The sequence below is a fragment of the Scyliorhinus torazame genome, chromosome 4, assembly GCF_047496885.1.
Source record: "Scyliorhinus torazame isolate Kashiwa2021f chromosome 4, sScyTor2.1, whole genome shotgun sequence".
NCBI classification, from domain to species: domain Eukaryota; kingdom Metazoa; phylum Chordata; class Chondrichthyes; order Carcharhiniformes; family Scyliorhinidae; genus Scyliorhinus; species Scyliorhinus torazame.
The window spans coordinates 357,222,192-357,244,626 of record NC_092710.1 but is presented as its reverse complement, the minus strand read 5'-3'; the positions used below and the strand labels follow the sequence as shown (position 1 = coordinate 357,244,626).

The following is a 22,435-nucleotide window of genomic DNA, read 5'->3' as shown; positions in this document are numbered from 1 at the left end:
CCGGTGATTACCACCGATTGGAGCCCACACCGACACTCCCTCCACTCCCATATGCTGCCGCCATTGTCCCCAAACTCTCAGAGCTGCCACCACCACCGGGCTTGTAGGGTACCGAGCTGGCGAGATCGGCAGAGGTGCCGTTACCAATGCCCCCAAGCTTGTGCCCCTACATGATGCCGCCTCCACCCACTCCCACCCCGACCCCTCCCCACGACCCACTTCCTGATCATGGCTATATTTGCTGTCCAATAACAGTTCTTAAAATTGGGTGGGGCCTCTTAAAAAAGGCTGTAGAATAAAAATAGGGAGACACTGGAATATGAAGTCTCAGGAGAAACGTCATCTTTACGGTCTGTACCCCCCCCCCCCCCCCCCCCGCCAGTGACAAAGGGAGCATGTCCCACCTCCGAAAGTCCTCCTTCATCTGCTCAACTAACCGGGTCAGATTTAATTTGTGTAACTGCTCCCATCCCCGTGCCACCTGAATACCCAGGTAGCGAAAACCTACTACCATCACTTTCAACGGCAGAATAATAATCTTTATTAGTGTCACAAGTAGGCTCACATTAACACTGCAATGAAGTTACTGTGAAAAGCCCCTAGTTGCCACATTCCGGCGCCTGTTCGGGTCACAGAGGGAGAATTCAGAATTCTCAGCGGGTACGGGAATTGAACCCTCGCTGCTGGCCTTGTTCTGCATCACAAACCAGCTGTCTAGCCCACTGAGCTGAACCAGCCCCTAACCTGGGCACCCCCCCAATCTCCTCTCCTGCCCCCTCGCCTGGATCGCAAAGACCTCACTCTGACCCATATTCAATTTATACCCCGAAAACCCGCCAAATTCCCCTGGAACCCGCAAAAGCTAATTTTAAACATTTATTTTAAAATATCAAACACAATAAGTTGTTGAATATATGACTGCACCAATCTTGCGCTGTATCGGGGCTCTCTACCAGGCGGCATGTTGTCACCAGCCTACTTTTGTTTAAACAAGAAACATGGTCATGGACATATTTTATTTACCTATCTGTCCTTTACACCTAATCCTGCAGTTTCAGAATTAAAACATCTGTGTTGTGAGACAGGTTAGTTTTACCCTACTGATGATCACAACGTATTTGTGTCAGGGAAGTTTTAACCCTGAACTAATGAAACACCGGCTTGGTCACATGTCATATGTATTGCAGCTGTCATATGTATTTCAACTGTCCGAACTTCCAATGAACACCATAAAACTAATATTTTCTTATTCTTACATACGTGATTCTGTACCCTGATTAAAATCTCTTGTGTATGAAAATTACCCTGGAAATGTCATTGCTAACTACACTCAAACTATAATCTTTTAAATCACTATGTCAGACGACACACCAAAATAAGTTAGGTAACAATCATTCTGGAGCCTATTCTAAAATTCCAGATTATAAACCCAAGGTTACTTTCTTAGAAGATAAACCTTAGCAGAGAGATATTAACATTCACAGACCAAACACACACATTCTCACAGGTCGCAAATATCAGCGTAAAGAGACAGCAATTTCACAATCGCTTCATTAAAATACTGAACAAAATCTACCATTCTCATTCGGCATGAAACTTTATCTATGTTATTCCATTTCAGTCGATTGCCACTGATTAACTTTCTAGGCATTAGCTATTCTTAGAGACGTATATTTCTTTGCACAGGTGACCTGCTTGCTGAAATGGTTACATTTTTGTGCAGAATCGAAAGAGGCGGAGAACTTGGCATGATGCCATTTTTATCTGGTACGTGACCTCAAACTTTATTTATTCTTTCCTTCAATGTTACTCAAATTTCTTTCTTGTTCGTCAAACTGAATTCAATTTTCAATGTTTGCTATTTAACCAGTGTTTGAAAGAGATGTGACTGGATGGATATTTTTTTCTGCTTCAACTGAATTGAATTACTGCCGAGTTATCTGGACGGCTCGAAACGATGTGAAGTTATTCTGGACAAGAATCCATTGTTACGTTTCGAACCATAATCTTGTATTGACTTTACTCCCCATTTTCCGTTTTGGGAGGGGGATTTGTCAACCTCAGATATTTCTGAACAAAAGCTGATTGAGCGTTTCAGCCCCTTTCTGATCTTTTGGACTTTCCTTTATTTGATTTTTTTCCCTCCCTGTCCTTTGGATATGTCTAAACTTTTAGTTGATTTAAAATGTCCATTTCCAGGGAGCCTAATTCTTTCCCCTCTCCTTGAGACATTCCAGGACAGTCTTTAGCCGTAATTGGAGCAGTTTTCTGTGATGTCGTTGCCAGTTTGCACAGTCTGTACTGCCGCTATCTTTACTCGCTTTATTGCTGTGCTTAAAGGAGTCAGAGCTCAATTCCTTGAAACTAGCCTGTTTTCCAAACGGTGTGAAGGCTTCATTTCAGTCATTTGTTCTTCTAACTGGTGAACTAAGATGACTCCTGTTTTATTTGTCTGATCTCACTTCTGTGTATCTCACCATTGTCTCTGTTCCACGGGGGCTGCGTGGGATCCCACCCATCTTTCATCAGTGTTTATTTTCTACCAGAGTATTTTGCTCTTACCCGAACGCCAGACTCATGGCTCCCCGGGGGGACCCCAGAAAAGCGGCCTTGTGCCTCGCTTTTCCATGACGTGTTAACCGTGTCGTCTCTGTCACCCTGATATAAAATGGCTGAACAAGCCTCATTCCCTGTAAACTGTCTCATGAGAGCCAAGCGTGGGTCTGTATAGAGAGTGTCCCAACAGCCGCTGATAACAGCTTCACAGAACAAGACTTGCAATGTATCCTTGACAAGCTCAAGGTCTACAGCTGGAGACAGGACACATCATGATGTTAGTTTTGAATGACTTCTGTATGAAGTTAGGGGCGGGTAAGACAACACCCACTTTAACCATATATGTGATAATTGGGGATGCTTGGAAAATTGATGTACCGCATGTAATAAGTGTGACGTGAATATAGTTGATTGATTGTATGTAATTGAGAAAACAACTAATTCCGCCCCTTGAATCTGTATATTAACCCGTGTGAGCCTTAGCTCAAGTGAGAAAGGGTGCTGTCAATAGGCTGCGGAGTCCCCAGGCCTTGTCTCCCAGAATTCTGACATAAACTGCTTTTTTTTACTTATACTCAGGCCTTCGTGGGAATATTTTCACCTCTAACATTTGCCGTAGTCTGGCGGGATGTTGCTGAGCCGGACGCCGCTCGAGCCGGTGGACAAGGCGAGTAGTCAAACCGTTGACCACCAGAAATTAGAGTCACACGGCGAGGCGGACGGACGGTGAGGTCACATCCAACGAATCTGCTATCAAGGCCAAGTGAGTAACAGACTCAGTTTAAAATGTCTTTTTATGGTTTTGTTTTGTTGGTCCGCTATACCATTTTCTTCAGTACTAATTGGCGGCTCGAGGCCCCATGCCGAGCCTGAATTAAGGGGGCAATTGAGCTCTCACGTGACGGCCAGAGTTAGTTGGGAATCCGAGGCGCACAGACTGTTGAGTGAATAACGGGTGGTGAAATTTATTGTGACACAGTGCCAAGCCAGGCCCGCCACCCTACGGGAGTGGACGACCGGTAAAGCCTCTGAGCACAGTCGCCTAGTCACACCGGATACGCGGAAATAGCTAACAACCATTTTGTGTCTTTTCTGGTATTAACAGCATTGTGTAAACACTCTCTATTTCGACAAATTGCCTCTTCTAAACAGGCATCGAAGCCAATGAGTACCTTTTGTTTCATCAGAACTATTCAAAAGTAATATAGGAGCACAAATGTAGTGACAGGGCCACCTATAATTTATATCATAGTCCAGTATCACAAAATGCCCTCCAACACATCTTTTTAATTTTAGAAGGGCTCCTATTGGACAGGGGGGCAGGAACAGATAGTTCAATCCCCGCCGACTGTCTGTCCAATCAGAGTCCCTGGTCTATTTGAGTCACTCCAGGGCACAATCGAAACTCTTGGCCATTCTTTGGTGCAGCATTCTCTTCACATTTCCCAGCTGCAATAACTTCCAGATATTTTCCCTGCCCCCTTTCCGGATGCCCGGGATCATTCCCTCCAGTCTCTGCTGTGAGGAATCACACTCACACCCGCCACCCACCTCCTCATTCCTGTCAGCTTCTGGCTTGTGACAATCTGTGTAACTAATCCCGGGAATAAAGAGTCAGAGAGAATTACAGCTCCATTTTGAATATCAGGGTAGAAAATTCAGCAATTTACTTTGCCCAGGTGCAGGTGAAGTCACTTTGAGCTTGTGACAATGTTTTTCTTCGTCTCCCATGAGTTCAACATCAGAAGTTGCAAAGCACCATGTAAATGTTACTGTGAAGAGAGGCCAGGCGATGGTGTGTGGCTCTGTCAATGCAAAGTCATCACATCAGCTGAGTGCCTCACTCAATAACAAGGTCATTGGAAATGTCCGGGAGATCTGGGGCACCCACTGACCACTGAAGTAAAACTGCCCCAAAGGCAGATCTGAAACCTCATTTCAATTGTCCATCGGGACATTTACAGGGCCCACATTTCAGAGCAATAGGTGGAGCTGATTTTTATATTTGAAATTGTTCCATTGCTCCTCAATCCTGCAGGAAAATGAAGCTGTAAAAACTTTAACCAGGAACGTATTTGGTTGAGTCATTGCAGATTGTGGTCACATGGTATTTATTATTGCTTCTTGGGGTGTGGGAGTTGTCGACAAGGTTGGTTTTTATGACCCTTTCCTTGGTCCCCTTGGTGGGGGCAAACAGCAGCAGCCAGAGCAGTGGCACCACGGCTGGCTCTGATGTTCAGAAGGGAGGGTCAAAGCGCAGAAGAGCAATAGTAATAGGGGACTCTATAGTCAGGGGCACAGATAGGCGCTTCTGTGGGCGTGAAAGAGACTCCAGGATGGTATGTTGCCTCCCTGGTGCCAGGGTCCAGGGTGTCTCCGAACGGGTAGAGGGCATCCTGAAGGGGGAGGGCAAACAGGCAGAGGTCGTTGTACATATTGGTACTAACGACATAGGCAGGAAGGGGCATGAGGTCCTGCAGCAGGAGTTCAGGGAGCTAGGCAGAAAGTTAAAAGACAGGACATCTAGGGTTGTAATCTCAGGATTACTCCCTGTGCCACGTGCCAGTGAGGCTAGAAATAGGAAGATAGAGCAGCTAAACACGTGGCTAAACAGCTGGTGTAGGAGGGAGGGTTTCCGTTATCTGGACCACTGGGAGCTCTTCCGGGACAGGTGTGAACTATATAAGAATGACGGGTTGCATCTAAACCGGAGAGGCATAAGTATCCTGGCCGCGAGGTTTGCTAGTGTCACACGGGAGGGTTTAAACTAGTATGGCAGGGGGGTGGGCACGGGAGCAATAGGTCAGAAGGTGAGAGCATTGAGGGAGAACTAGGGAATAGGGACAGTGTGGCTCTGAGGCAGAGAAGACAGGGAGAAGTTGCTGAACACAGCGGGTCTGGTGGCCTGAAGTGCATATCTTTTAATGCAAGAAGTATTATGGGTAAGGCAGATGAACTTAGAGCTTGGATTAGTACTTGGAACTATGATGTTGTTGCCATTACAGAGACCTGGTTGAGGGAAGGGCAGGATTGGCAGCTAAACGTTCCAGGATTTAGATGTTTCAGGTGGGATAGAGGGGGATGTAAAAGGGGTGGCGGAGTTGCGCTATTGGTTAGGGAGAATATCACAGCTGTACTGCGGGAGGACACCTCAGAGGGCAGTGAGGCTATATGGGTAGAGATCAGGAATAAGAAGGGTGCAGTCACAATGTTGGGGGTTTACTACAGGCCTCCCAACAGCCAGCGGGAGATAGAGGAGCAGATAGGTAGACAGATTTTGGAAAAGAGTAAAAACAACAGGGTTGTGGTGATGGGAGACTTCAACTTCCCCAATATTGACTGGGACTCACTTAGTGCCAGGGGCTTAGACGGGGCGGAGTTTGTAAGGAGCATCCAGGAGGGCTTCTTAAAACAATATGTGGACAGTCCAACTAGGGAAGGGGCGGTACTGGACCTAGTATTGGGGAATGAGCCCGGCCAGGTGGTAGATGTTTCAGTAGGGGAGCATTTCGGGAACAGTGACCACAATTCAGTAAGTTTTAAAGTGCTGGTGGACAAGGATAAGAGTGGTCCTAGGATGAATGTGCTAAATTGGGGGAAGGCTAATTATAACAATATTAGGCGGGAACTGAAGAACCTAGATTGGGGGCGGATGTTTGAGGGCAAATCAACATCTGACATGTGGGAGGCTTTCAATTTCAGTTGAAAGGAATTCAGGACCGGCATGTTCCTGTGAGGAAGAAGGATAAATACGGCAATTTTCGGGAACCTTGGATAACGAGAGACATTGTAGGCCTCGTCAAAAAGAAAAAGGAGGCATTTGTCAGGGCTAAAAGGCTGGGAACAGACGAAGCCTGTGTGGAATATAAGGAAAGTAGGAAGGAACTTAAGCAAGGAGTCAGGAGGGCTAGAAGGGGTCACGAAAAGTCATTGGCAAATAGGGTTAAGGAAAATCCCAAGGCTTTTTACACGTACATAAAAAGCAAGAGGGTAGCCAGGGGAAGGGTTGGCCCACTGAAGGATAGGCAAGGGAATCTATGTGTGGAGCCAGAGGAAATGGGCGATGTACGAAATGAATACTTTGCATCAGTATTCACCAAAGAGAAGAAATTGGTAGATGTTGAGTCTGGAGAAGGTTGTGTAGATAGCCTGGGTCACATTGAGATCCAAAAAGACGAGGTGTTGGGTGTCTTAAAAAATACTAAGGGAGATAAATCTCCAGGGCCTGATGGAATCTACCCCAGAATACTGAAGGAGGCTGGAGAGGAAATTGCTGAGGCCTTGACAGAAATCTTTGGATCCTCACTGTCTTCAGGTGATGTCCCGGAGGACTGGAGAATAGCCAATGTTGTTCCTTTGTTTAAGAAGGGTAGCAAGGATAATCCCGGGAACTACAGGCCGGTGAGCCTTACTTCAGTGGTATGGAAATTACTGGAGAGAATTCTTCGAGACAGGATCTACTCCCATTTGGAAGCAAATGGACGTATTAGTGAGAGGCAGCATGGTTTTGTGAAGGGGAGGTCGTGTCTCACTAACTTGATAGAGTTTTTCGAGGAGGTCACTAAGATGATTGATGCAGGTAGGGCAGTGGATGTTGTCTATATGGACTTCAGTAAGGCCTTTGACAAGGTCCCTCATGGTAGACTAGTACAAAAAGTGAAGTCACACAGGATCAGGGGTGAGCTGGCAAGGTGGATACAGAACTGGCTAGGTCATAGAAGGCAGAGAGTAGCAATGGAAGGATGCTTTTCTAATTGGAGGGCTGTGACCAGTGGTGTTCCGCAGGGATCAGTGCTGGGACCTTTGCTCTTTGTAGTATATATAAATGAGGAAAATGTAACTGGTCTGATTAGTAAGTTTGCAGACGACACAAAGGTTGGTGGAATTGCGGATAGCGATGAGGACTGTCAGAGGATGCAGCAGGATTTAGATTGTTTGGAGACTTGGGCGGAGAGATGGCAGATGGAGTTTAATCCGGACAAATGTGAGGTAATGCATTTTGGAAGGTCTAATGCAGGTAGGGAATATACAGTGAATGGTAGAACCCTCAAGAGTATTGAAAGTCAAAGAGATCTAGGAGTACATGTCCACAGGTCACTGAAAGGGGCAACACAGTTGGAGAAGGTAGTCAAGAAGGCATACGGCATGCTTGCCTTCATTGGCCAGGGCATTGAGTATAAGAATTGGCAAGTCATGTTGCAGCTGTATAGAACCTTAGTTAGGCCACACTTGGAGTATAGTGTTCAATTCTGGTCGCCACACTACCAGAAGGATGTGGAGGCTTTAGAGAGGGTGCAGAAGAGATTTACCAGAATGTTGCCTGGTATGGAGGGCATTAGCTATGAGGAGCGGTTGAATAAACTCGGTTTGTTCTCACTGGAACGAAGGAGGTTGAGGGGCGACCTGGTAGAGGTATACAAAATTATGAGGGGCATAGACAGAGTGGATAGTCAGAGGCTTTTCCCCGGGGCAGAGGAGTCAATTACTAGGGGGCATAGGTTTAAGGTGAGAGGGGCAAGGTTTAGAGTAGATGTACGAGGCAAGTTTTTTACGCAGAGGGTAGTGGGTGCCTGGAACTCGTTACCGGAGGAGGTGGTGGAAGCAGGGACGATAGTGACATTTAAGGGGCATCTTGACAAATACATGAATAGGATGGGAATAGAGGGATACGGACCCAGGAAGTGTAGAAGATTGTAGTTTAGTTGGGCAGCATGGTCGGCACGGGCTTGTAGGGCCGAAGGGCCTGTTCCCGGGCTGTACATTTCTTTGTTCTTTTGTTCTTTGTTCGAAGATGGCGATGAGCCCTGTTTGTAAACGCTGCGTTCCATGTGGTGCAGATACACCAACATCGTTAAGTTGTCCGTTCCAGGATTTCAAGCCAGCGGCAGTGGGAAAATGGAGATTGAGTTTTTGGAGAGGAACGTGGATTGTTCCCACTTCCCGGACCTGCGAGGTTAATCTGCCTGTTGTAGCCTCATTGACAGCGAGGTGTGATTGGATAACTCAGTGAAGATTCCAGCAGCAGTTTAAATTTGTCTTGGACAGGAGCACCAATGTGTGAGCGTACACCAGCCACCTATTGGGCCAGCTGAGATCCAATCAGACAGCACAGGCTGGAGGGTAAAGCAGGGCCTGAAACCCATCCTGGGCAGCAGCTCCATTTTCATTCCCATTGACTCTGGTGGAATGGATTGGAGTGTAAATCAGGCCCTGATCTACGATCACCCAATCTGTCGTACTGCCCAAAACAACCCCCTCCCCATGGCTCTATCCTGGTCTCCATGACACTGGCCCACATCACAGGACAACTCACTAACTGGGACCGGGCTGGATTTCAGAGACACATTGAGACAGTTTGAATATTGAAGAGATGCAACTGAATGCCCCATAACAGGAAGCATCTGCTCCCTGTCTACTTTATCCACACCTTTTATCATCTTGTCTCCATCTTATACACTGGGAGCTGCCTGTTACACTGAGAATAGGGAGTGGGATTTGTTGTGTGTGTTTGAAAAGTCAGATAGAGAACAAGCCCCTCCTGACCCTTCACCAAAGTTCTATCTGTATCGCTGGGAAATTTATCAGCCTTACAGGTGTCAGGCATTTGGATATTTTGTGTTTTCCTGTCATGCTGGAAGGCCTTTCTTTGCTTCTTTATAACGTGTTTTACACAGAGGGTAGTGGGTGCCTGGAACTCGCTGCCGGAGGAGGCGGTGGAAGCAGGGACGATGGTGACGTTTAAGGGGCATCTTGACAAATACATGAAAAGGATGGGAATGTCGGGATACGGACCCCGGAAGTGCGGAGGATTTCAGTTTAGACGGGCAGCATGGTCGGTGCAGGCTTGGAGGGCCGAAGGGCCTGTTCCTGTGCTGTACATTTCTTTGTTCTTTGATTGGATTAGTTGAGATGGTGGACACACACAGGAGAGAGAAAACACTGAGAAACGTCGCCAGGAATTTAGACAGACTTTGGGGAAGTACTTTAAAAAGTTGATACACTTCTGCCCGAAAATCTACAAGAAATTGGGACCAATTGTCTACTGGTGGGAGGACCTCTGCGATTAGGATTCATCCAAATTCACCCATGGGTGCGCCTGCTGTCCCACCTGGCGGGAATCGGCATCCTGCTTCTGGCTGTGTCCCTAACTGTGCTCCCACTGAAATTCTCCCGATGGAAGAAAGGATTAATGGGACCCCTGGACCCAGAAAAAGCAGTCTGCCACCACGAGAGGATCCACGATGTCCACACTACCCCGTTTCCGTCTGGGTTTATATAGAACGGTCACAGTGTGCGGCTGCAGGCGTTTTGCTGCCCTCGACACAGAGCGCAGAGTATTGAAGTTGTTCAACGTGGAATCACGGAGAGGTCCGTGTGGGATGAAATGAGGAACTGCAGTGGCCAGGAGCGGTACTGCAGTGGCCAGGAGCGGTACTGCAGTGGCCAGGAGCGGTACTGCAGTGGCCAGGAGCGGTACTGCAATGGCCAGGAGCGGTACTGCAGTGGCCAGGAGCGGTACTGCAGTGGCCAGGAGCGGTACTGCAATGGCCAGGAGCGGTACTGCAGTGGCCAGGAGCGGTACTGCAGTGGCCAGGAGCGGTACTGCAGTGGCCAGGAACGGTACTGCAGTGGCCAGGAGCGGTACTGCAGTGGCCAGGAGTGGTACTGCAGTGGCCAGGAGCGGTACTGCAATGGCCAGGAGCGGTACTGCAGTGGCCAGGAGCGGTACTGCAGTGGCCAGGAGCGGTACTGCAGTGGCCAGGAGCGGGACTGCAGTGGCCAGGAACGGTACTGCAGTGGCCAGGAACGGTACTGCAGTGGCCAGGAGCGGTACTGCAGTGGCCAGGAGTGGTACTGCAGTGGCCAGGAGTGGTACTGCAGTGGCCAGGAGCGGTACTGCAGTGGCCAGGGGCGGTACTGCAGTGGCCAGGAGCGGTACTGCAGTGGCCAGGAGCGGTACTGCAGTGACCAGGAGCGGTACTGCAGTGGCCAGGAGCGGTACTGCAGTGGCCAGGAGCGGTACTGCAGTGGCCAGGAGTGGTACTGCAGTGGCCAGGAGCGGTACTGCAGTGGCCAGGAGTGGTACTGCAGTGGCCAGGAGCGGTACTGCAGTGGCCAGGAGTGGTACTGCAGTGGCCAGGAGCGGTACTGCAGTGGCCAGGAGTGGTACTGCAGTGGCCAGGAGCGGTACTGCAGTGGCCAGGAACGGTACCGCAGTGGCCAGGAGTGGTACTGCAGTGGCCAGGAGCGGTACTGCAGTGGCCAGGAGCGGTACTGCAGTGGCCAGGAGCGGTACTGCAGTGGCCAGGGACCCGGGTTAACACTGCTGCCTCACAGAGCCAGGGACCCGGGTTAACACTGCTGCCCCACAGAACCAGGGACCCGGGTTAACACTGCTGTCTCACAGTGCCAGGGACCCGGGTTAACACTGCTGCCTCACAGTGCCAGGGACCCGGGTTAACACTGCTGTCTCACAGTGCCAGGGACCCGGGTTAACACTGCTGCCTCACAGTGCCAGGGACCCGGGTTAACACTGCTGTCTCACAGTGCCAGGGACCCGGGTTAACCTGCTGCCTCACAGAGCCAGGGACCCGGGTTAACACTGCTGTCTCACAGTGCCAGGGACCCGGGTTAACACTGCTGTCTCACAGTGCCAGGGGCCCGGGTGAACACTGCTGTCTCACAGTGCCAGGGACCTGGGTTAACACTGCTGTCTCACAGTGTCAGGGACCCGGGTTTACACTGCTGTCTCACAGTGCCAGAGACCTAGGTTAACACTGCTGTCTCACAGTGCCAGGGACCCGGGTTAACACTGCTGCCTCACAGTGCCAGGGGCCCGGGTTAACACTGCTGTCTCACAGTGCCAGGGACCCGGGTTAACACTGCTGTCTCACAGTGCCAGGGACCCAGGTTAACACTGCTGTCTCACAGTGCCAGGGACCCGGGTTAACACTGCTGTCTCACAGTGCCAGGGACCCGGGTTAACACTGCTGTCCCACAGTGCCAGGGACCCGGGTTAACACTGCTGTCTCACATTGCCAGGGAGCTGGGTTAACACTGCTGTCTCACAGCGCCAGGGACTCGGGTTAACACTGCTGTCTCACTGTGCCAGGGAGCCGGGTTAACACTGCTGTCTCACAGTGCCAGGGACCCGGGTTAACACTGCTGTCTCACAGTGCCAGGGACCCGGGTTAACACTGCTGTCTCACAGTGCCAGGGAACCGGGTTAACACTGCTGTCTCACAGTGCCAGGGACCCGGTTTAACACTGCTGCCTCACAGTGCCAGGGACCCGGGTTAACACTGCTGTCACACAGTGCCAGGGAGCTGGGTTAACACTGCTGTCTCACAGCGCCAGGGACCCGGGTTAACACTGCTGTCTCACAGTGCCAGTGAACCGGGTTAACACTGCTGTCTCACAGCGCCAGGGACCCGGGTTAACACTGCTGTCTCACAGTGCCAGGGATTCGGGTTAACACTGCTGTCTCACAGTGCCAGTGAACCGGGTTAACACTGCTGTCTCACAGCGCCAGGGACCCGGGTTAATACTGCTGTCTCACAGTGCCAGGGACCCGGGTTAACACTGCTGTCTCACAGTGCCAGTGAACCGGGTTAACACTGCTGTCTCACAGCGCCAGGGACCCGGGTTAACACTGCTGTCTCACAGTGCCAGGGACCCGGGTTAACACTGCTGTCTCACAGTGCCAGTGAACCGGGTTAACACCGCTGTCTCACAGCGCCAGGGACCCGGGTTAATACTGCTGTCTCACAGTGCCAGGGTCCCGGGTTAACACTGCTGTCTCACAGTGCCAGCGAACCGGGTTAACACTGCTGTCTCACAGTGCCAGGGACCCGGGTTAACACTGCTGCCTCACAGTGCCAGGGACCCGGGTTAGCACTGCTGTCACACAGTGCCAGGGAGCTGGGTTAACACTGCTGTCTCACAGTGCCAGGGAACCGGGTTAACACTGCTGTCTCATAGTGCCAGGGAACCGGGTTAACACTGCTGCCTCACAGCGCCAGGGACCCGGGTTAACACTGCTGTCTCACAGTGCCAGTGACCCGGGTTAACACTGCTGTCTCACAGTGCCAGGGACCCGGGATAACACTGCTGCCTCACAGTGCCAGGGACCCGGGTTAACACTGCTGTCACACAGTGCCAGGGAGCTGGGTTAACACTGCTGTCTCACAGTGCCAGGGACCCGTGTTAAAACTGCTGTCTCACAGTGCCAGGGAACCGGGTTAACACTGCTGTCTCACAGTGCCAGGGACCCGGGTTAACACTGCTGTCTCACAGTGCCAGGGATCCGAGTAAACACTGCTGTCTCACAGTGCCAGGGACCCGGGTTATCACTGCTGTCTCACAGTGCCAGGGACCCGGGATAACACTGCTGCCTCACAGTGCCAGGGATTCGTGTTAACACTGCTGTCACACAGTGCCAGGGACTCAGGTTAACACTGCTGCCACACACTGCCAGGGACCCGGGTTAACACTGCTGTCTCACAGTGCCAGGGACCCGGGTTAACACTGCTGTCTCACAGTGCCAGGGACTCGGGTTAACACTGCTGTCTCACAGTGTCAGGGACCCGGGTTAACACTGCTGCCACACAGTGCCAAGGACCCGGGTTAACACTGCTGTCTCACAATGCCTGGGATCCGGGTTAACACTGCTGTCTCACAGTGCCAGGGGACCCGGGTTAACACTGCTGCCTCACTGTGCCAGGGGACCCGGGTTAACACTGCTGTCTCACAATGCCAGAGACCTGGGTTTACACTGCTGTCTCACAGTGCCAGGGACCCGGGTTAACACTGCTGTCTCACAGTGCCAGGGACCCGGGTTAACACTGCTGTCTCACAGTGCTAGGGACCCGGGTTAACACTGCTGTCTCACAGAGCCAGGGAACCGGGTTAACACTGCTGTCTCACAGTGCCAGGGACCCGGGTTAACACTGCTGTCTCACAGTGCCAGGGGACCCGGGTTAACACTGCTGTCTCCCAGAGCTAGGGACCCGGGTTAACACTGCTGTCTCACAGTGCCAGGGACCCGGGTTAACACTGCTGTCTCACAGTGCCAGGGACCCGGGTTAACACTGCTGTCTCACAGTGCCAGGGACCCGGGTTAACACTGCTGTCTCACAGTGCCAGGGACCCGGGTTAACACTGCTGTCCCACAGTGCCAGGGACCCGGGTTAACACTGCTGTCTCACATTGCCAGGGAGCTGGGTTAACACTGCTGTCTCACAGTGCCAGGGACTCGGGTTAACACTGCTGTCTCACAGTGCCAGGGACCCGGGTTAACACTGCTGTCTCACAGTGCCAGGGGCCCGGGTGAACACTGCTGTCTCACAGTGCCAGGGACCTGGGTTAACACTGCTGTCTCACAGTGCCAGAGACCTGGGTTAACACTGCTGTCTCACAGTGCCAGGGACCCGGGTTAACACTGCTGCCTCACAGTGCCAGGGGCCCGGGTTAACACTGCTGTCTCACAGTGCCAGGGACCTGGGTTAACACTGCTGTCTCACAGTGCCAGGGACCCGGGTTAACACTGCTGTCTCCCAGAGCTAGGGACCCGGGTTAACACTGCTGTCTCACAGTGCCAGGGACCCGGGTTAACACTGCTGTCTCACAGTGCCAGGGACCCGGGTTAACACTGCTGTCTCACAGTGCCAGGGACCCGGGTTAACACTGCTGTCTCACAGTGCCAGGGACCCGGGTTAACACTGCTGTCCCACAGTGCCAGGGACCCGGGTTAACACTGCTGTCTCACATTGCCAGGGAGCTGGGTTAACACTGCTGTCTCACAGCGCCAGGGACTCGGGTTAACACTGCTGTCTCACTGTGCCAGGGAGCCGGGTTAACACTGCTGTCTCACAGTGCCAGGGACCCGGGTTAACACTGCTGTCTCACAGTGCCAGGGACCCGGGTTAACACTGCTGTCTCACAGTGCCAGGGAACCGGGTTAACACTGCTGTCTCACAGTGCCAGGGACCCGGTTTAACACTGCTGCCTCACAGTGCCAGGGACCCGGGTTAACACTGCTGTCACACAGTGCCAGGGAGCTGGGTTAACACTGCTGTCCCACAGTGCCAGGGACCCGGGTTAACACTGCTGTCTCACAGTGCCAGTGAACCGGGTTAGCACTGCTGTCTCACAGCGCCAGGGACCCGGGTTAACACTGCTGTCTCACAGTGCCAGGGATTCGGGTTAACACTGCTGTCTCACAGTGCCAGGGACCCGGTTAACACTGCTGTCTCACAGTGCCAGGGACCCGGGATAACACTGCTGCCTCACAGTGCCAGGGACCCGGGTTAACACTGCTGTCACACAGTGCCAGGGAGCTGGGTTAACACTGCTGTCTCACAGTGCCAGGGTCTCGGGTTAACACTGCTGTCTCACAGTGCCAGGGAACCGGGTTAACACTGCTGTCTCACAGAGCCAGGGACCCGGGTTAACACTGCTGTCCCACAGTGCCAGGGACTCGGGTTAACACTGCTGTCTCACAGTGCCAGGGACCCGGGTTAACACTGCTGTCTCACAGTGCCAGTGAACCGGGTTAACACTGCTGTCTCACAGCGCCAGGGACCCGGGTTAACACTGCTGTCTCACAGTGCCAGGGTCCCGGATTAACACTGCTGTCTCACAGTGCCAGGGAACCGGGTTAACACTGCTGTCTCACAGTGCCAGGGAGCCGGGTTAACACTGCTGCCTCACAGTGCCAGGGACCCGGGTTAGCACTGCTGTCACATAGTGCCAGGGAGCTGGGTTAACACTGCTGTCTCACAGTGCCAGGGAACCGGGTTAACACTGCTGTCTCATAGTGCCAGGGAACCGGGTTAACACTGCTGCCTCACAGCGCCAGTGACCCGGGTTAACACTGCTGTCTCACAGTGCCAGGGACCCGGGTTAACACTGCTGTCTCACAGTGCCAGGGACCCGGGATAACACTGCTGCCTCACAGTGCCAGGGACCCGGGTTAACACTGCTGTCACACAGTGCCAGGGAGCTGGGTTAACACTGCTGTCTCACAGTGCCAGGGACCCGTGTTAAAACTGCTGTCTCACAGTGCCAGGGAACCGGGTTAACACTGCTGTCTCACAGTGCCAGGGACCCGGGTTAACACTGCTGTCTCACAGTGCCAGGGACCCGGGATAACACTGCTGCCTCACAGTGCCAGGGATTCGTGTTAACACTGCTGTCACACAGTGCCAGGGACTCAGGTTAACACTGCTGCCACACACTGCCAGGGACCCGGGTTAACACTGCTGTCTCACAGTGCCAGGGACCCGGGTTAACACTGCTGTCTCACAGTGCCAGGGACTCGGGTTAACACTGCTGTCTCACAGTGTCAGGGACCCGGGTTAACACTGCTGCCACACAGTGCCAAGGACCCGGGTTAACACTGCTGTCTCACAATGCCTGGGATCCGGGTTAACACTGCTGTCTCACAGTGCCAGGGGACCCGGGTTAACACTGCTGCCTCACTGTGCCAGGGGACCCGGGTTAACACTGCTGTCTCACAATGCCAGAGACCTGGGTTTACACTGCTGTCTCACAGTGCCAGGGACCCGGGTTAACACTGCTGTCTCACAGTGCCAGGGATCCGGGTTAACACTGCTGTCTCACAGTGCTAGGGACCCGGGTTAACACTGCTGTCTCACAGAGCCAGGGAACCGGGTTAACACTGCTGTCTCACAGTGCCAGGGACCCGGGTTAACACTGCTGTCTCACAGTGCCAGGGGACCCGGGTTAACACTGCTGCCTCACAGAGCCAGGGACCCGGGTTAACACTGCTGTCTCACAGAGCCAGGGACCCGGGTTAACACTGCTGTCTCACAGTGCCAGGGACCCGGGTTAACACTGCTGTCTCACAGTGCCAGGGGACCCGTGTTAACACTGCTGTCTCACAGTGCCAGGGACAGGGGTTAACACTGCTGTCTCACAGTGCCAGGGGACCCGTGTTAACACTGCTGTCTCACAGTGTCAGGGACCCGGGTTAACACTACTGTCTCACAGTGCCAGGGGACCCATGTTAACACTGCTGTCTCACAGTGCCAGGGACCCGGGATAACACTGCTGCCTCACAGTGCCAGGGAGCCGGGTTAACACTGCTGTCTCACAGTGCCAGGGACCCGGGTTAACACTGCTGCCTCACAGTGCCAGGGAGCCGGGTTAACACTGCTGCCTCACAGTGCCAGGGACCCGGGTTAACACTGCTGCCTCACAGTGCCATGGAGCCGGGTTAACACTGCTGCCTCACAGTGGCAGGGAGCCGGGTTAACACTGCTGCCTCACAGTGCGACGGAGCCGGGTTAACACTGCTGTCTCACAGAGCCAGGAACCCGGGTTAACACTGCTGTCTCACAGTCCCAGAAACCCGGGTTAACACTGCTGTCTCACAGTGCCAGAGACCCGGGTTAACACTGCTGTCTCACAGAGCCAGGTACCCGGTTCATTTCCAGCCTCGGGTGACTGTGTGGAGTCTGCACCTTCTCCCCGTGTCTCCGTGGGTTTCCTCCGGGTGCTCCGGTTTCCTCCCACTGTCCAGATGTGCAGGCTTGGTGGATTGGTCATGTTAATTGCCCCTTAGTGTCCAAAGGTTAGCTGTGGTTATGGGGATATGGTGGGGAGTGGGCCTAGGTAGGGTCGGTGCAGATTCAATGGGCCGAATAGCCTCTTTCTGCACTATAGGGATTCTCTGTGTGGTCATTGCTCCGATTAAAGGCAGCCCATTGCCAGGTATTTCTTGTGGAGTAAATTAAACAATGTCTTCTCACCTTTATGTGTCTTGTTTTACAATAGGCTGGGAACGGATTCTCTCGGCTAAATACAGAGGATGCTGCATCACAACAGGTGCTGGCATCAAATCATTAGAGGAGGAGGGGGCGCAGTGGCCTTGTCGCTGGACAAGTAATCCAGGGGAATGCTCTGGGATCCCCGGATCGAATCCCACTCTGGCAGGTGGTGAAATTTTAATTCAATAAAGAGAATCTGGAATTTAAAGTCGATTGATTGATAAAATCCCCCCTGGTTCACTAATGTCCTTTCGGGAAGGAAATCTGCCGCCCTTACCCGGTCTGGCCTACACGTGACTCCAGACCCACAGCAATGCAGTTTCCTCTGAGAACATAGAACATTACAGCGCAGTACAGGCCCTTCGGCCCTCGATGTAGCACCGACCTGTGAAACCACTCTAAAGCCCATCTACACTATTGCATTATCGTCCATATTTTTATCCAATGACAATTTGAATGCCCTTAGTGTTGGCTAGTCCACTACACACCGGACGCCTTCTTAACAACCCTGTCAACCTGGGTGGCAACTTTCAGGGATCTATGTCCATGGACACCGAGATCTCTCTGCTCATCCACACTGCCAAGAATCTTACCATTAGCCCAGTACTCTGTCTTCCTGTTATTCCTCCCAAAATGAATCACCTCCCACTTTTCTGCATTAAACTCCATTTGCCACCTCTCAGCCCAGGGCTGCAGCTTATCTATGTCCCTCTGTAACTTGTAACATCCTTCCGCACTGTCCACTGGCTTGTCTTAGCAAACCACTCAGTTCCAGGGCAATTAGGGTCGGGCAACAAATGCCGGCCCCGCCCAGCAACACCCACATCCCAAGAATGAATAAAAAAAGATTGGAGCTGGAGTAGATCAATCAGCCCCTCCAACCTGCTCCATCGTTTCATTAGATCATGTCTGATCAAACTGTGGCCTTAACTCCACTTTGCTGCCTGTCCCCATAACCCTCGACTTCCTTTCCCACCAGAAACCTGTCTAACTCAGGCAGGGGGGTGAATGCTGAGTGTGTGAACTGGAATCAATAGTGAAATATCTGCCCCGTGCGGTTCACATTTCCTGTCTAACTCAGGCAGGGGGGTCAATGCTGAGTGTGTGAACTGGAATCAATAGTGAAATATCTGCCCCGGGCGGTTCACATTTCCTGTCTAACTCAGGCAGGGGGGTCAATGCTGAGTGTGTGAACTGGAATCAATAGTGAAATATCTGCCCCTGGCGGTTCACATTTCCTGTCTAACTCAGGCAGGGGGGTCAATGCTGAGTGTGTGAACTGGAATCAATAGTGAAATATCTGCCCCGGGCGGTTCACATTTCCTGTCTAACTCAGGCAGGGGGGTCAATGCTGAGTGTGTGAACTGGAATCAATAGTGAAATATCTGCCCCGGGAGGTTCACATTTCCTGTCTAACTCAGGCAGGGGGGTCAATGCTGAGTGTGTGAACTGGAATCAATAGTGAAATATCTGCCCCGGGCGGTTCACATTTCCTGTCTAACTCAGGCAGGGGGGTCAATGCTGAGTGTGTGAACTGGAATCAATAGTGAAATATCTGCCCCGGGCGGTTCACATTTCCTGTCTAACTCAGGCAGGGGGATCAGTGCTGAGTGTGTGAACTGGAATCAATAGTGAAATATCTGCCCCGGGCGGTTCACATTTCCTGTCTAACTCAGGCAGGGGGGTCAATGCTGAGTGTGTGAACTGGAATCAATAGTGAAATATCTGCCCCGGGCGGTTCACATTTCCTGTCTAACTCAGGCAGGGGGGTCAATGCTGAGTGTGTGAACTGGAATCACTAGTGAAATATCTGCCCCGGGCGGTTCACATTTCCTGTCTAACTCAGGCGGGGGGGTCAATGCTGAGTGTGTGAACTGGAATCGATAGTGAAATATCTGCCCCGGGCGGTTCACATTTCCTGTCTAACTCAGGCAGGGGGATCAATGCTGACTGTGTGAACTGGAATCAATAGTGAAATATCTGCCCCGGGCGGTTCACATTTCCTGTCTAACTCAGGCAGGGGGATCAATGCTGAGTGTGTGAACTGGAATCAATAGTGAAATATCTGCCCCGGGCGGTTCACATTTCCTGTCTAACTCAGGCAGGGGGTCAATGCTGAGTGTGTGAACTGGAATCAATAGTGAAATATCTGCCCCGGGCGGTTCACATTTCCTGTCTAACTCAGGCAGGGGGATCAGTGCTGAGTGTGTGAACTGGAATCAATAGTGAAATATCTGCCCCGGGCGGTTCACATTTCCTGTCTAACTCAGGCAGGGGGGTCAATGCTGAGTGTGTGAACTGGAATCAATAGTGAAATATCTGCCCCGAGCGGTTCACATTTCCTGTCTAACTCAGGCAGGGGGGTCAATGCTGAGTGTGTGAACTGGAATCAATAGTGAAATATCTGCCCCGGGCGGTTCACATTTCCTGTCTAACTCAGGCAGAGGGGTCAATGCTGAGTGTGTGAACTGGAATCAATAGTGAAATATCTGCCCCACGCGGTTCACATTTCCTGTCTAACTCAGGCAGGGGAGTCAATGCTGAGTGTGTGAACTGGAATCAATAGTGAAATATCTGCCCCGGGCGGTTCACATTTCCTGTCTAACTCAGGCAGGGGGGGTCAATGCTGAGTGTGTGAATTGGAATCAATAGTGAAATATCTGCCCCGGGCGGTTCACATTTCCTGTCTAACTCAGGCAGGGGGGTCAATGCTGAGTGTGTGAACTGGAATCAATAGTGAAATATCTGCCCCGGGCGGTTCACATTTCCTGTCTAACTCAGGCAGGGGGATCGATGCTGAGGGTGTGAACTGGAATCAATAGTGAAATATCTACCCCGGGCGGTTCACATTTCCTGTCTAACTCAGGCAGGGGGGTCGATGCTGAGTGTGTGAACTGGAATCAATAGTGAAATATCTGCCCCGGGCGGTTCACATTTCCTGTCTAACTCAGGCAGGGGGATCAATGCTGAGTGTGTGAACTGGAATCAATAGTGAAATATCTGCCCCGGGCGGTTCACATTTCCTGTCTAACTCAGGCAGGGGGGTCAATGCTGAGTGTGTGAACTGGAATCAATAGTGAAATATCTGTCCCGGGCGGTTCACATTTCCTGTCTAACTCAGGCAGGGGGGTCAATGCTGAGTGTGTGAACTGGAATCAATAGTGAAATATCTGCCCCGGGCGGTTCACATTTCCTGTCTAACCCAGGCAGTGGGGTCAATGCTGAGTGTGTGAACTGGAATCAATTGTGAAATATCTGCCCCGGGCGGTTCACATTTCCTGTCTATCTCAGGCAGGGGGGATCAATGCTGAGTGTGTGAACTGGAATCAATAGTGAAATATCTGCCCCGGGCGGTTCACATTTCCTGTCTAACTCAGGCAGGGGGATCAATGCTGAGTGTGTGAACTGGAATCAATAGTGAAATATCTGCCCCGGGCGGTTCACATTTCCTGTCTAACTCAGGCAGGGGGGTCAATGCTGAGTGTGTGAACTGGAATCACTAGTGAAATATCTGTCCCGGGCGGTTCACATTTCCTGTCTAACTCAGGCAGGGGGATCAATGCTGAGTGTGTGAACTGGAATCAATAGTGAAATATCTGCCCCGGGCGGTTCACATTTCCTGTCTAACTCAGGCAGGGGGGTCAATGCTGAGTGTGTGAACTGGAATCAATAGTGAAATATCTGCCCCGGGCAGTTCACATTTCCTGTCTAACTCAGGCAGGGGGGTCAATGCTGAGTGTGTGAACTGGAATCAATAGTGAAATATCTGCCCCGGGCGCTTCACATTTCCTGTCTAACTCAGGCAGGGGGATCAATGCTGAGTGTGTGAACTGGAATCAATAGTGAAATATCTGCCCCGGGCGGTTCACATTTCCTGTCTAACTCAGGCAGGGGGGTCAATGCTGAGTGTGTGAACTGGAATCAATAGTGAAATATCTGTCCCGGGCGGTTCACATTTCCTGTCTAACTCAGGCAGGGGGGTCAATGCTGAGTGTGTGAACTGGAATCAATAGTGAAATATCTGCCCCGGGCGGTTCACATTTCCTGTCTAACTCAGGCAGTGGGGTCAATGCTGAGTGTGTGAACTGGAATCAATAGTGAAATATCTGCCCCGGGCGGTTCACATTTCCTGTCTATCTCAGGCAGGGGGGATCAATGCTGAGTGTGTGAACTGGAATCAATAGTGAAATATCTGCCCCGGGCGGTTCACATTTCCTGTCTAACTCAGGCAGGGGGATCAATGCTGAGTGTGTGAACTGGAATCAATAGTGAAATATCTGCCCCGGGCAGTTCACATTTCCTGTCTAACTCAGGCAGGTGGGTCAATGCTGAATGTGTGAACTGGAATCAATAGTGAAATATCTGCCCCGGGCGGTTCACATTTCCTGTCTAACTCAGGCAGGGGGGTCAATGCTGAGTGTGTGAACTGGAATCACTAGTGAAATATCTGCCCCGGGCGGTTCACATTTCCTGTCTAACTCAGGCAGGGGGGTCAATGCTGAGTGTGTGAACTGGAATCAATAGTGAAATATCTGTCCCGGGCGGTTCACATTTCCTGTCTAACTCAGGCAGGGGGATCAATGCTGAGTGTGTGAACTGGAATCAATAGTGAAATATCTGCCCCGGGCGGTTCACATTTCCTGTCTATCTCAGGCAGGGGGGATCAATGCTGAGTGTGTGAACTGGAATCAATAGTGAAATATCTGCCCCGGGCGGTTCACATTTCCTGTCTATCTCAGGCAGGGGGGATCAATGCTGAGTGTGTGAACTGGAATCAATAGTGAAATATCTGCCCCGGGCGGTTCACATTTCCTGTCTAACTCAGGCAAGGGGGTCAATGCTGAGTGTGTGAACTGGAATCACTAGTGAAATATCTGTCCCGGGCGGTTCACATTTCCTGTCTAACTCAGGCAGGGGGATCAATGCTGAGTGTGTGAACTGGAATCAATAGTGAAATATCTGCCCCGGGCGGTTCACATTTCCTGTCTAACTCAGGCAGGGGGGTCAATGCTGAGTGTGTGAACTGGAATCAATAGTGAAATATCTGCCCCGGGCAGTTCACATTTCCTGTCTAACTCAGGCAGGGG

At 51.7% G+C, this 22,435-nt stretch overlaps 1 protein-coding gene across 1 annotated transcript in view; it reads left to right on the top strand.

Moving 5' to 3' along the window:
• Positions 1–1,708: 1,708 nt before the first annotated feature.
• The window catches only part of LOC140411516 (heme-binding protein 2-like), a 40,878-nt gene continuing 20,151 nt past the window's right edge, over positions 1,709–22,435 (top strand). The window contains exon 1 of the mRNA XM_072500603.1: positions 1,709–1,767. Coding sequence (XP_072356704.1) covers positions 1,749–1,767 — 19 coding nt within the window. The 5' untranslated portion in view covers positions 1,709–1,748. The remainder of the gene's footprint in view (positions 1,768–22,435) is intronic.